Consider the following 15755-nt stretch of genomic DNA (forward strand, 5'->3'; position numbering starts at 1 on the left):
CTGATGTGTGGATCAGGTTGTAGCCCGCCTGCAGAGTGAGGAAAGTGAAACGGAATGCCAGGTGGGGCAATCGGGAAAAGGCAAGGATGGTGTGGTTGAGACCTTCATCAAGAGGACGAGGCCACTGTGGTGACCTGTGCGGGCCCAAGCGCAGACTGATGACCAGGAGTGTTGAATTCCTTCAAATCCACACCTGTGGATAGGATCCAAGGAAACTTACCAGCATTTGAGGAGCATTGAGGACCCCCTGGCTGTTGCCTCCTCAGGACCATGTGTTAGGAACTTGAGGACACCAGATATTTGCCCCTGCAGGGGGGCATGTGAGGAACTCATTAAAGACAGCTGTTGCAGCTTCACCACCCATAAAGGGGGTGCACCTGTATACTCCAGTCGTGCAGCTCCTGCTGGTGTGGGTAATACTGATTTATAGTCCAGACAGCCCTGATGAAACTTGCCTGCCATATAAGGCTTCAGCACTGGAACACTTTTGAATTAATATGAGTTATAGTAGTGTGGCTTAACCTGAATGTTGCTTATAGTGACTAGTGAATAACAACGACCGCTTTTGAGAGGCGAGTGAGACTTGGGAGCCAGCCTGTTGAAACACTAGAACCCTGACCTCAGGGGACTGTGTGTATTGTTAGTGAATACAATACTCTACTTTGTGCTAGTATAGAAATACTGTTTTTTTCATAAAAGCTAGTATTTGACTGGATAATCATTTATTTCTGCTGCTGAAAGTATTTTGAGTTGTAAGCCTGTTTCAAACTTCATGCGTCGAACTCTTCCCCTAGAAACCTTGGACTGCTTTCCTTGCGCTACAACTGAGACTCAAGTGCTGTAGGGGTCCTTAGACCAGTTGTTCAGGATTCATAGTAAGCTGGACCCGAGAACATCAGAAGTAAAAAGCCACAAACCCATAGTTGAGGCCAGCACCTCCTGCTTACCTCATGGCCTTCTAAACTGGGCGAAGGCTGACTGTATGAACCTTCGATAAATTAATAAAAGAGTTCTTTATGAGAAAAGAAACGAAACTAATTTCCTCACTAGTATTATGGTTATTAGCGAACTCCCAGATAGAGCTGAATGTATCGATTCTTTTAATTTTCAATTGATAAACATAGGAAAATGTATAGATTCGTGTTCATTTTACTAACCAATTAGCTCCTGTTGATGAATTAGTAGTTTTATAATTAGGTTTTACCAGAGATCGAACTGAATTATTGTAACAAATTTAGATTTTTGAGCTCCAGCTGCGGATTTGGTGTCCTCCTCTAGTGGTGTGTTTTTTGTCCTTAGCTCCAGGTGAAATATATTTCTTGTCCAATGGCATATACAACGAGGAAGTTCCAAAAACGTCTGAGTGTATTACCAATGGCGTATGATGCAAACATTATGAAGATTCATTCGCCTCAAACTTCAAAATGGACTAAGCCATACATGAATAAATACAGCTTCTTTTGGTCTATAGATGAGATATCTATTTCTTCAATATTCAAAGTCCAAAATACTTTATTCGGATACAGCCATATCCATAAAAGCACAGCAAATATAACGGGGTATCTATTTCTAGTATGCTTTGTTCCTAACATCTCCCTGGGGGTTTGACTGCTGCAGGTGCCATGGCTATGAGAGGTCGAACTGTGTTGTGTCCCAATAGGGATATGTCTATTAATCTGGCATAAGCATCCCTGTCACAAATTAATAATTTACTTTCGGTGAGCAGTTTTCATGTGAATTATGAACAAACAGGGGCAAACTATGTGTGAGCGCACTCTTGTCTTTCGGGCCCTCTTCCTGGCTGACTGCACCTGCATGCTAAGGAGATGCCCTGAATAAACGATGGACTCAGCAGCCTCAATCAACACCACCCATTTGTTTTAGGCTTTGCATCACTTATTACATATTCTGAACATCAAAATAAAGTACCTATACCCATTAGAGTTACCGCTCCTTCTTTACACGTGGGTTTCCCTTGTTAATAACACACATTGTGTATGTGTTAGTCAGCCATTTAGTATAAATCTGCAATTGTTCTTAGACGTTTGATGACATTTCATACACAGTGGTCATAAACATAAATCGCACGGGAGAATCCCAAAGAAATCCTTGTATGATTACCTGTATATCGGCTGGTGTTGTTTGTTGATCTGCTTTTGTTGCATTCTTTTTTTCCACTTCTTCACTCCCGCCCACAACATTTTGCCGGCACGGCAACGGTATCTCTTTTGGGATTTGTAAGTTTTCGTGTTCTGCTTTTCTATGAGAATCACAAATAAATCCAGATTATAGTTAAAGTACAGATTGGAAGTCTTAGTTACTAAGTGCCATTAAATCCAAAAGTCCAGGGAACGGGTCTTCGGGTTAAAGGGGTCATCTCGCGAAAAGAAATAACATCCAGTTTTTAGCATTCATGTCTGCTCAATGTATTGTGTTGTATTATAAAATGACAGTGTACAAGATGCACCCTCAATGGACTGGATCGTTTCTAGTGAACCCTATGTCGAAAGCCTGATGTATTATGAGTGAGGGTGGGGGCTCTAGTTGTGTTGTTGTACACTTGATACTGCCCTTGGGTATCAGCGACTCAAAAAATATAGATTGTTTGCGAAAATCAAAATAGTACAGGCCCTGATTATGACTTTTCTACTGCAGGTGTGGGCCAATGTTTGTTTTCCCCTTCCAGGTCCAACATGCCTTCATGGCAGATGTGGGCACGAAAAAACAATTACAATCACCCCACAATCACCTTGGATCAGCAGACAGGTGATCAGGTTAAAGGAGGGCCAGGTGAGGATTTTCTATTGAATCCATGTGGTTGTGCTGAGTCTAAATAAAGCATGGGAACTGCAAGACTGGTATATTGGGATTATCGCCTGTATGTGTCGGTGCTCCCATTCTGTCAAGTGGTAACTCAGAGCCAGCCACCTTTTATACTGTTTTTGAGTATACTACTATAGGTGTTTCTCCGCCTATGGATACAAATAATGCATCATTGTCGAAGATACATTTTTCTGATTATTTTGAAAATTGTATTTAATTGAAAAGTGTAAGAAAGACTGCGAAATGGCAACGTTTATATAAGAAGAGCACAGAAGACAACACACAACAAAATAATTGTTGGCAAAGTCAACTGGTCTTGGCTTGGCCATTGCTTGCTCGCTGCCAGTCTTAGCTTTTTCAATGCTTGCAGAATTGTGATTCAAATTTTGGAAAAGCCAATAGATAAAGGCAGCCATACAGGATTGCTATTTTGCATACTTTCAAGTTGGCTGTCGCATTTTGTGTAGATGCCAAATGACAACCTTCCTTGAAGGATAGAACTATAATTTTACAAAATAATATTGCTTTACTGTTCTAAAAGGCCCCCACATTGAATCTAAATGGGACTTGTTGGCCATCTTGGATGTATGCAAAATACAATTTTAAGATGGCCGCCCACCACTAGTGGCTTTGACAATACTTTTGACTCAAATCTATTTGGTCTGACAAAGCTAATAGTGGCAGCAGATGCTTAGTTTCCTTATGAGAGGTGAAGTATGAAATATACGAGGGAGAAGGGACATAAAGACATCATGAAGAAGCAATATTATTCAGTTTCAGTGGGGGAATGGGACACAGGAAGAGGAAAGAACAAAACAGAAGCTGTGTGTGTGGGAGGAGAAATACAGAGGAGGACACCCTCTCTGTGGGCTCTCCACTCTCCAATGGAGCCTCTATCAAGTCATTTTCATTCACCTCTTCATCCTTCTAAGGGTCACTGCCCATTTGGAGTTCTGGTTTGAGATCCTCAGTTTGTACCAAAGCTCTGCATTCTCAAATTCTAGAACTGAAAAGGGGTGCTCATCCCCAGACTCCGCCCCAGATTCTTCTGTTGGTGCTCTACCCTAGCTTTTGAACTCAAATGCATGTAGGGCAAGCCTTAGGTCAAAACTAGTGAACTCTTTCTTCAAAGGCAGCAACCTCTCCTTGCAGAACTTTTTCAACTCCCTCACAGTGTAAAATGACAGGCAGTTGAGATCCATTTCCATTCTGACAAAGTCTCAATGGTGCAGCAACCAAATAAAAGGGGAGCCTGTCATCGCAGACCGCACCTGAACCTTCATGGGGGGACCACTGCCCCCGCCAGGCATTGCGGCAGGAGCCGTCCATGCCCTCTACTTGTGCCAGGGGGTGGACAAAAGTTGCTCCGGGTTCCCGCGGCGTGGGAGCCCGTCACTGCAGACTGCACCTGAACCTTCATGGGGGGGTGGGGTGGGGACCACAGCACCTGCCAGGCATTGTGGCAGGAGCCGCCCACGCCCTCTTCTCGTGCCAGGAGGCGCACAAAAGCTGCTTGGGGAACCCGCGGCATGCGACGAGCCCGGGCCAAGGACAGGCGCATCTACGTCCATCAGTGACTGGCAGAGGCTGGGCTGGGCCATCCCTCTCAAGTAATTTCAAGCAAGAGGTCCTAGGTGAGCTCTTGCCAACACTAACAGAACTGGTAAGAACTGAACTTGAGCATCCAAAATGGAGAAACGCACTGTGATACCGGTCTGCAAGCCCAATTACTAGCAGCATTGACAGTATGCTAGATAGGGTGGTCAGTATGGTATCAGGTGGGATTGAATTAACTGAGCACCGAATGTCCTTGGGAAGTGAGGGTTTACCGAACGGTCTCTATACCAGAGGGTTTACTACTGATCCTGAACCCAGCACCATATTATGCACTTCCCAGCATCAGTAGTCTGGCCCTAATAATACAGTGCTCCTCATTGGGAGCCCAAAAGGGTGTGATACAGTCGAGGCTCAGTCAACTATCGGCACCCCAACAACTGTGGCAATCCCAACCACGAAAGGTAGGAGACTGGGAAGCCTGTTTGTTCCAAAAGAAAACCGGCACCCCGACCAGTTCATCTTGCACTTGCTTGTCTGCATGGATGCAGTCAAAGTCAAGTGTCAGCATTTCAGATGCAGCGCCAAATGGGAAGTTGAGCCGCTCTACCTGTACACCTGTACACAGATTGAAGAGGCACCTTTTACACCTGACTATGGGGGCTTTGGGGATATTTTCCTCAATACTTGTATTAATTCCGTTTCCATACAAATTAATGAGATGATAGATTTGAAATGTACACCTTTTTGGGAACGCCTAGTTTATCTGGACACACTTATGAATATGTTTAGCCTGCGGCTAGAGACAGCCCAAATTATTGTTTACCCGGGGGAGGGGTCTATTTCTATCTCTGGCATTCCTCCCACTATCAACCCACCTCCCACTGCTACTGCCACTTCTCTCTCAACTGGCCCCTTGGTTGGTAGCTCCTGCAGAACATACAGACAAGTGAGGGATTGCTTCCAACCTAAGCTAAAAGTAGTACCTAATTTTTCTTCCACCAATAATGGCCTTTCACCTGCGGATGAGTCCGCCGCAAACGTGCCCATTCCCATGCTTGAACTTACTAATAGATTGGTTGGCGAGCAACCAAGGCCAGGAAAACCAAGTAGAAATGCATTCAACATCCCTAGCTGGAATCCCCCTGGGCCCAATTCAGATGTTTTGGGACTACTACCGTCCGCCTGCCCCTATGTACTGGTGTTGGCAGGTGTACCAACTCTTAAGAGTTGTGTGGCTCACTGGTTAGAGCAGGCAGACCCTGAAGCAGAGGTCAGACCCGGGACCAGGGTTCAATTCCCGACGCGGCAGGGTCTTGAGCTCAAATGTCCATGGACTTGATAATTCTCGCTTCGGTGCCTGACCTAATCATGGGTTCACACTCTGCAACTCTGGGCATTAAGCTTGCTTAATCTCCACAACGGCCCCCCCGCAGCGGGATGCATGGCTTTCACCTTGGGGATGCCCTGTAGGGGCTATCTCACAGGGAAAAGCCAGGACGGGTTCCCAAGGCAAGCGCGGAGATACCCCTTCGGGGGTCGAATCTGGCGCTATATAAGAATATAATAATAATAATAATAATAACATTAAAAGAGGGACCGAAGGGAATCTTGGGTCCAACTGCCTAAAAAATACTTTGATTCGCTATCTACGAATAGGAGGTTCAACGTGTCAGATATGAGTGAGATCATTATGGTTCGAAGAGTAGGGTGGGTTGGAGCTTCACCAAGGAATACATAAGTAGACTATACTGTGATCAACTTTCGCAGACCATGCATGGTAAGATCCTTGTTGAGAATTCATGAGACCACAACTACCAACCTATATTTGGTCATTACCGATGGGTTATTTTTAAAAACCATGTCTTGGGCCCCCTATAAACAAGCCTGCCCTCCCGATTGCACACAACAGGTTTTTGGCTTTGTTTGATTTAGACACCCAAGATTGACTACCGTCACCACTGGAGCCTAATGGCGCTAACCACATGTCTGTATCCCCTCAACCTGAAAATGAGACATATGACCATGCTTCTCTAACCAAGGTTCCAGCTAATTCAGATTTGAGCATATTAAGCTGGAACGTGGTCGGCTTCCAGTAAAAAATACACTAACCTGACTGGCTAAAACTGGTAAGACAGCAGGACATTCTTATGTTTCAAGAGGCCAGGCCACCCAAGATTTATATATTGATGCTTTTGAATGTTACAACACGGAAGCCCCAATTCCTAAATTTAGTTGACCTTCGGGCGACCTATCGATCTGGGTAAACATCACTGCAGGAGGTAGTGTTAAGGACTTATGCACATAAATTGACAAATTCCAAGCCTTATTATAGAAAAGGGGTGTTTCTATTTATTTAATTATTTTTTCAAACGATTTTCAGTCCACACCATATGCAAATTGTATTAGAACATTGGAATGTTGGGAGCTCCATGGAAAACAATGGAGTGCTCTGGGCTTATAATGGCTGGTATAAGCCTGGAGCTCCAACATTCCAATGTTTCTTTGTTCACAGCTCTGGCTGTGAACAAAGGGTTCAGGGATCCTGAGGGGATTCCAATCCCCTCACGTTCCCAAAAGGCTTTGTTTTTTTTGTTAGAACATTCTGTCCTCTAGTGACAGAATGTTCTAATAGCCTTATAGCCCTTCGTAGATGGGCTATACCGCTATTAAAGTCCCTCTCCCTTGTTAAAGGCCCTCGCCTTCGGCTCGGGGCCTTTAACGCTGGAGAGGGCCTTTAATAGCTGGTATAGCCCTCTACGGCGGGCTATAAGGCTATATTAACCTATTTGAATTTGTCACCACCCTATAGCTTTGTAATGAATTTGCCGATATAGCTGGCATCTCCGGGAGGTGTTTTCTATGCTAAGCTACCCAGTAAAAACATTGCTGTTATAAGGACCAGTAGCAGAGGGCAACCGTGCCATAGAAGCCAGGACCTAATGGAATATCTGAATATCTGAAAACCCATAATCTAATTAATGTTATGGATATTGCTGCCGTAACAAGTGATAATAACCCCCCCTTGAGCCGACTTTTAGAGGGAGGTTAGTGCCTCAACCATTGATTATGGTTTAATTTCCCTGCCCTTGAGGACTGTTTACTAAATGCCAAAGTTGTCGCTACCATCTATGGTGATCACAACCCAATCAAAACAGTACTGAGATTGTCCCGTAGGCCGACATATAAAACTGAATGTGGTGCCAGGAATCTAACACCCTCCACAGACAACTTAGGATTGGTCTGGCGGGGTGTCAATAATACTGACTTGTTCCGTACGATTGTAAAAGATAATCTGAGCATCATTGATTCCTGTCTGTCAGTACAGGACCCTTATCCTGAGGTAATCAGTGCTTTTATTAAACTTTGTGAGGCCATGAAATCCATACTATCGAAGCCCACTACCACTGTACAACGCTGACAAAGATGATTTAACCACCAGTGTTCAGTGACTAACAGACAGCTCTGCAAGGCCATGTCGACCTACTGATGTGCTACCCACTCATTAAATTGCTTAGGCAGAAGTACAATTTAGCAATCTCTAAAAGGAAGGAGGAATTACTAACAGAACGCTGGGATGCTCTTACTAATGCCGCTAGCTTAAAGACATTCTGGGCCGCCATTAAGGATTTGAGATCATTTGGACAGTTACTGACCCTATAAGCTGTAATATAACCAGTGAGGCATGGGAAGCCCATTTCTCACTGATTTATACAGCCCCAGTACAAGATGAAGATTTTCTTGAGCATAGGGCCCCTAATGGGATATTAATATTACTATCTGAAGTCGAGGAAGCCATCCAACAGTGCCTGGGTAACAAAGCCCCAGGTCCCTATGGGTTACTCATTGATCTTATTAAGCACAAGCCTGATTTTTGGTCAACAAGTATCATGGTCCTGATTTTTCAAAAGGGTGATTGCTCCCAACCCAGATGCTATAGACTAACCTCCTTGATAGATAACACCCTGAAAATCCTAGGCAGAGCTTTATATAACAAGATTAAAATATGGACTGAGGGAAATCCCATTTTAGAATCATGTCAACTGTGTATTAGGAGCAAAATAGGCACAAATGAGCAATGCCTAAGTCTTATATATAGGACCCCCTATATAAAAAAGGCTATAGCTACATTGAGACAAAATGTAGCCGGGACTTGATGGTGCTAACTATTGAAACAGCTCAAAGACTGTCTAAAGATCAGTTAGAAGAAATAGAAACATTGGAAACCGCGATCTTGACAAATCAACTAATTACTGATGCAAAAACACTACTTGAAAAAGTCCAAAAAGATATTGGAGAGTTTAAGGACTATACGATAAATCAAAAAACAGCTCAATTTGAAAAGGACAAAAAGAATTTCAATCTAGAGAAAGTGTACCCTTTTCTACAACCGGATTACTACACCAGACCGGAAGCAAAGAGACATCTCCAAGAATATCAAGGGAGATCACAAAACAACTGTGTTACATTTTCCGACACATCTTCCTCTGGTAGTAGTAGTGAGGGAGAGAATTCAACCCCACTGAGAAATAATAATAGACGAGGAGGGTTCCAACAGCAGCACCAACGACCGTCTTTTTTAGCCAGGGGCCAAACAAAACCTAGTGGGAAAACCAGATACAACCAACAACCATGGGAGATGTCGACAAGACGACAAAATTACAAGAAGTAGCCCTATCACCCATATTTAATCTATCAAATAAAGTTTTAACAAGTGATGAAGAAAAAATATTGGCAAAGGGATTAACCTTTGTTCCAACTAGACAGACGGACTTCGTGAAATTAAAAACAGAAGTGATTGAGTTTTGTCGAAAAGTGATTTCCTTTGACTCTGGGAACTGCGAGTAGCCCTCACCTGCTGTCTGCTTTGGGAGGAGACCTTCAAACCCACATCTTGCCGCACCCGCTTCACTGGTGCGGCTTCGTGACTTTTTGACATCGGAGGGAGCCTTTTATCACCTGGGCAGCCGTGTGTGCGTGTGGAAGGGTGTGAGGGCTAAGTAAAGATCGCGCCGAACGCCTGCAGGGACTCCAAGTTCCAGGAGTCCCTGCCTGACCTGATACAGCTGGTCGTGCGTTCGGCTGATAGCCCCGCCCACACCGCACATTGAAAACTCCTCTGCTGACTGCCAGAATCGGGATTGCCTTTGACTCTGGGAACTGCGAGTAGCACTCACCTGCTGTCTGCTTTGGGAGGAGACCTTCAAACCCACATCTTGCCGCACCCGCTTCGCGGGTGCCTCTTCGCGGGTGCCGCTTCGTGACTTTTTGACACTGGAGAGAGCCTTTTATCACCTGGGCAGCCGTGTGTGCGTGTGGAAGGGTGTGAGGGCTAAGTGAAGATCGTGCCGAACACCCGCAGGGACTCCAAGTACCAGGAGTCCCTGCCTGACCTGATACAGCTGGTCGCGCGCTCGGCTGATAGCCCCGCCCTCGGTCACCCCACATGCTATTTAGTTGTTGCAGACGACTGCTGCGCGGGAGCGTCCCGGGAGAAGCCCGGGACAAGGGCGGACTGTCTGTGGCCGCCCGGGGCTGAACGGGGCCGGGCTGGGTCACCCCCTAAGGTTTGGTCTCCACTGAGTCAGGGGTGTTCATTATTATTGTCAGCACCAACCTGTATGCTTAGTAGTTGGTTGATCTTACCTATCTGTGGGCTTCTCCATGCCAATGACAACACGTTCTGGAAAAAGCATGAGGGGGGGAGGGGGTTGTGTAAGTGGCACCATGGACCAGTTCATTACCCTTGCATTTTCGGTCCTTGAGAAAGAGATTGCCATGACTGAGCGTCGCCTCTCTCGTGAGCCTCTCACCCACAAACGGTCGTCGCTGGGGCCCCCGGCATTGGTTTCCTCCCCAGTACACGTAGCCGAGCCCCTAGATATTGTTACTCCTGGTGCTGACTGTTCAAGAATAAATGCCATAAGGGCTAGCCTGGATAGGCTCACTTCTACCGAGCCTTGCGGGATCGTGGCCACCTTGCCTGAACTGTTGCCTGTTGAACCCCCAGTCCCTCCTGTTCCCTTGCGTTCTTCTGTTCCTCTAGAGGGTTCCCTTGTTCATCCAGTGGTAGCAGCTGATAAAGCAGCAGGAGTAGCTCCCTCCAAAAGGAAACTGACTATAAGGAACCACAGGGGTAGCTAATTTAAACCCCCTAAGAAGCCTAGAGGATATTGTACCAGGGGCTGTGTGAAACCGAAGGTGCTGGGGACGGTAGCGAGACAAATCCCATCTGGTTTACAAGGGATTTCTGGGGGGCAGTCGTCATGCACCCCACGTATGCAGACGAATGTTAACCTGCAGCATACGCCTATTGCAGGAACTTTACTTGAGTTTCCATCTATTGCCCAGATCGAGCAATGAAATCCCTGATTCTCCAGGTCTTGAGAGAGTAAAGGGTTTGCCGGAGAGGCTGGATAGATTCGAGCAAGCCACTCGACAACTTTTTCTCTCTCAAGTCCCTAATTAAATTACACTCCAAAATTCGGGAGGATGGGTTTGTGGGGAATACACCCCATCAGGTTAATCCAACACCTATAGAGGTGAATGCTCCTATTACTATAACAGGGGAAGCACCTGGGGTTTCAGAGGGGAATGCATCTACCATTTCTACAGGGGTTGCATCTGGGGCTAATGATAGTGCAGGGATTGTTGTTGGGGGTGTTTCTGCTCAATCTAATGTCCCTACGAGTCGTAATAACATCCCAAATTCGGCTAAAGGGTTTTCAGGTCCCTGCAAAAGTCGTCCCGCCCAGAGCAAGAGGTCTAATAACAGCAATGGAGGCAATGCGGTTCAGAATTGTAATCCAATTCCTCCTTCCAATACGCAGATTTTGGAAGAGAAGGGAGCTACCTTCATTTCCCATGTTAATCTACCCCCCGAATGCCAGCCTTTTGTAGCTGTGCTTACCGGGGTCCCTTTGCTCAAGGAGGGTAAACATGAATCGTACGATAAACTTAAAAAAAACAACATGTTTTAGCTCAGGGAAAATAGACCTCTGCCTAGTTCATTTGATGGCCGGGTTCTTCATGTGAGACGGGTTAGCTGGGTAGGCAACAGGCCTAAGGATTTGAGGGGAGATTGTAGCCTGGTTAACTTTAAAGACGCCAGGGTAGCTAGGTTTATTTGTAACCAATATTCCATCTAAGGTAGCTCAGGACTTAGCATTCGCGATCTTAGCTACTTCAACCCCCAACCAGTAAACCCATGGCTCAACAGCCCTCCAACTTGGGGGGGAAGGGATTATGGGTATTTACATCATGATTTCCCCTCCTCAAGATCTTTTATGCAAAATACAGGCCACGGCCCTCGTTGGCCGGGGTGGGGCTGCTGACTTGACGTTTATCAACCTGTCAGGAGGCCACCTGTTGTAGCCGTTCTACCTGGGAGCTGTAATATGACCGTGCATGAGGATCCACTTGGGTTTCTCTATCCTCGTGAACTCTCTCCCTCTATTTCCACTGGTTTACTGAACAAGGTTGTTATTGGTTGCTCTCAAATTGACAAGTATTTCACACAGGTAGTGGCTGAGGACACACCAATGGAGTCCTGTTGTGGGCCTAGTTTGTTCACTTTGCAGCCCCAAGATGAGGGAGTTATAACCAACAGTATCGTGAGGCTTGTTAGAGGGAATATAGCGGGCATTTCCAGAAATCTAGCTCTCCCAGATTGGAACATCTTTATTAAGTCTTTTGGGATCTGTATTTTCCAAGAGACCTGGTGTTTGGAGCCCTGCTACAAGGCTGGATATATTTCATATTTTGTTCCAGCTATCGTATCTGCTTCAGGGAGAGGACGCCCTTCAGGCGGCCTGCCCATCTGGGTCAGTATTTCTTTGGGCCTTCACATTAGGCATAGACAAACCAATTCTCCTGATTTGCTAAGGTTATCTGTTAGAGGGCCCCCTAGAGGGCGGTCTTTGGTGATTTTTTACATCTACGTTAGAGGCACCAAAGGGGGTTCATTATCCCCAACTCTATCAGGGCTCGAGGATGAACTCAGCCAGTGCAGTTGTGATATGTATGTCATGGTCGCCGGGGACTTTAACTGCACTTTTGAGCCCCTGGCGGCCGATGACATTTTGGGTCTTACAGATGAGGACGCCAGGAGGGGCATTCCACCCTTATCAATAGCGCCTATCAAGAGATGGACACAACGGGCTATGCAGCTTAATGCTCTAACCTTGGAGTATGGCCTAAGGGCGGTGAATGGGAGAACACCTTCGGACCCCTGAGGAGCACACACGTTCAACAGGGTAGACCATTCATCAAGAATAGACTATATCATGTTGGACCTCAAGCTCTGGGCCCATTTGCGGGATATGGCAGTCCTTTTAACCGCGGACAGTGACCATAACCCACTTTCTGACCTGGACCCCTATGTGGTCGGCATGTAAAGGCCCCCAGGAAACGCCTGCGCTGCGGACAACTGGTTAAGTTTGTCCCTCGAATTGTGGGAGGCGCCTCAAATGGCACAAGGTTGTCTTGGATGAGAGGAAGGTTCAGGATATAGGATTGATCTTGGCTAAGGCTTTGTCCAGGCTGGAAACTACCACCTTGGATCATCCTAAGGTATCCTCTCTATTCCGTGACACCATTAAAGCCCTGGGAGAGTTACTTCTAATACGCAACCGAGATGCTCCTACAAGTGAACGTTGGAGACCCAAGGGCGATCCGGGGTGGTACTCCAAGAATTGTCGGAAGGCGAAAAGGAAATTAATTGACGCAGTTAAAACTAAGGGTTGTGAACTGATTCGTGAGGCCAGGAAAGAATATAAGTACGCTATCAGCAAAGCCAAGAAAGAGTGGGATGACAAGTTTTGGTGTGACCTGAAAGAGGCTGGTGTGGGGAGGGATTCTAGGGGCTTTTGGGACTTAGTTAGGAAGAGAAATAGGCCGGTTGATTCCCTGATAACATGTAATATATCTGCAGTGATGTGGTTTAATCACTTCTCCCTCCTGTATACTCCCACCTAGGATGAGAGGTTGGGTCCGATCGTCCTTCCATCCTTGGGCGCCCCTGGGTTGAGTGAGGACCTTTTCTTTACAGTTAAGGAAGTGGAGAATGTGATTAACTCCCTTGTCCCCAATAAAGCTGCAGGCCCAGATGGGTTACCGGGGGACCTGCTCCGCCTCAATGTGATGGAATGGGGGAGGCTTATCTCATCGCTGCTTAATGCAACTTACTTTGGTGCCACACTCCCTAACTCCTGGATGGGAGCGGAGGTCGTTCCGATCTTCAAGAAGGGGGGTCAGGACGACCCAGCTAATTATCGTCCCATAAGTTTAATTGACTCCTCCCAGAAGGTGGCAAGAAAGGTGGTCCTTGGGAGAGTGCTCCAGTGGGTAGATGATAATTAAATCCTCTCTGACTTCCAAGCAGGCTTTAGGACAGGCACCGGGACTATTGAGCAGACTTTTAGACTGCTGCTCTTATACTTGAAGGTGGTTGTACTAGGCAAAGGCAGTCTGTATCTTGCCTTTATCGATTTACGGACTGCCTTTGACCTGGTGCCCGGGACTGTCTGTGGAAGGTACTGTCTGACCTGGGAATGCCCGCATATTTATTGTTCTTATTGGTGAAGCTCCACACAGGGAACTTCGCGCAGGTGAGGTGGGGTAGCCAGGGTCAAAAGACTGCTAGAATTCCAGTGAACAGGGGCGTCCGCCAGGGGTTGTACTTGCCCCCACTCTGTTCTCATTGTATGTGAATGGAGTGGTGGAGCATCTTCTGAAAAGTCTTTCTGATTCCCCATCCCTAGCGGGCAGGAGAATACCTACCCTATTATACGCTGACAATACCCTTTTGATCTCAAAATCCCCGGTGGGCCTACAGAGCCTCCTTGACAGCTTCCAACTTTTTTGCGAGACCAGGGGGTTAAAAATTAACACAGATAAGACCAAATAATTGGTCTTGAACCCCCCGAAAAAGCTTGGAGTGGCGCCTGTATTTAATCTGGTGCCCTTGGAAAGGGTTAACTAGTTTGATTATTTAGGCATCCGTCTTACTGACACCATGCAGTGGAATTCCCATCTTCAGAAGATGCTAATGAGTCACAAAAGGGTGGTGGGGGCTCTCCTTAAAGAACAGCGGTCATCCACCTTTAAACCCATTGCCCCTGTGTTGGACATTTATATGGCGAGAGGGGTTAGTGCAGCCCTTAATTGGGCAGAGCTCTGGGGAACCCAAAATTTTGACCAGCTATCCTGTTTAGAGAATAAATTCCCGAAGGGCCTGATGGTTCTCCCTCAGAGTACCCCTACATTACCCCTGCTTTTAGACATGGGCTGCCGCCCAATTAAAGACCAGGCAAAGCTGCGTCCCCTTCTTCTCTGGGCCGGAACTTGCCAGTTATGCGGAAGGGTTGAAGGAGATTCTATCGTTGTCTGGTTGGTCTGAAAATAAGGTGGCTTAGGGATGTTAAATTCCTGCTTGGGGAGTTGGGACTCGGGGAGGCATGGCAAACTAGAACTTCCCCCCCTAAGTCTGTCCTGAAGAGAGTATATTGGAATTGGGTAGCGGTTAGGAGAAACACAGACCCCAATCAATGTAGATCCACCAGTGAATTTATTATGGTGAAGGATGTGGCCCTTCGTGAATCCTATCTCAATATAATTTTAAAACCTAGAGATAGGGCCTTGTATTTTAAATTTAGAGTAGGTTTGCTCCCAGTGGGCGAACTGACTGCACGCTGGGAAATTCCGGCCCAAACACTACCTTTCTGTTCCTTTTGTGCATTCAGGATCGAGTCTGTTGCCCACTTCCTATTCGAATGCCCTGATTACAAAGTGCCTAGATCTAGGTGGCTAAAACCCTAGTGCAAGGAGTTGGGTACCAGACACTACATTGTGGCCTTGCGAATTCTGAGGTCCGACACTCGGCCCTTGTTTGTGTGTTGCATGTCAACGTTTTTAAGTTGGGCGTGGTTGATCAGATCAAAAAGGCTTAATGAAATTGTTTAATCTTGGTCATCATGTTAGACCGTCTTAAGTAATTTATTGATGCCATTCGTATTGTGTAATCCCATGTTAGTTCTTATATGTTCTGGCTTCTTTTATCCTTTTTTATCTTGTTGTATGTATTGCTTTTTAAGATATGTTTTTATCGAAATAAAGCCTATTGACTATGACTACGAAAAGTGAGATTAAAATTATTTTTTGCCGAAAACATATATCAATCACCAACAGAAACCACGGGACTAAGGAATAAATCAGTCTTCTGTCACCCGACCAGCAAGGTACCCAAAGAAGTAATCACATTTGAAAGAACGGTTTTATCTGCTGTGACTGAAATGGAAACAAAGAAGAAATGGATTAAACATAATCTATCCAAAATGGAGTCACAAGTATTATTGAATCTAAAAAAGGATACCTCTGTC

The 15755-nt window shown here is 45.9% G+C and overlaps 1 protein-coding gene across 2 annotated transcripts in view; it reads right to left on the reverse strand.

The window, feature by feature from the left end:
• Positions 1-15755, reverse strand: part of SH2D4A (SH2 domain containing 4A) — a 606680-nt gene that overhangs the window by 253767 nt on the left and 337158 nt on the right. For both annotated transcript variants that reach the window (XM_086961815.1, XM_086961816.1), the window contains one exon: positions 2122-2260. In XM_086961815.1, the coding sequence (XP_086817941.1) occupies positions 2122-2260 (139 nt within the window). The remainder of the gene's footprint in view (positions 1-2121; positions 2261-15755) is intronic.

Source organism: Lissotriton vulgaris, chromosome 3_1, assembly GCF_964263255.1.
Source record: "Lissotriton vulgaris chromosome 3_1, aLisVul1.2, whole genome shotgun sequence".
In the NCBI taxonomy this organism is placed as follows: Eukaryota; Metazoa; Chordata; class Amphibia; order Caudata; family Salamandridae; genus Lissotriton; species Lissotriton vulgaris.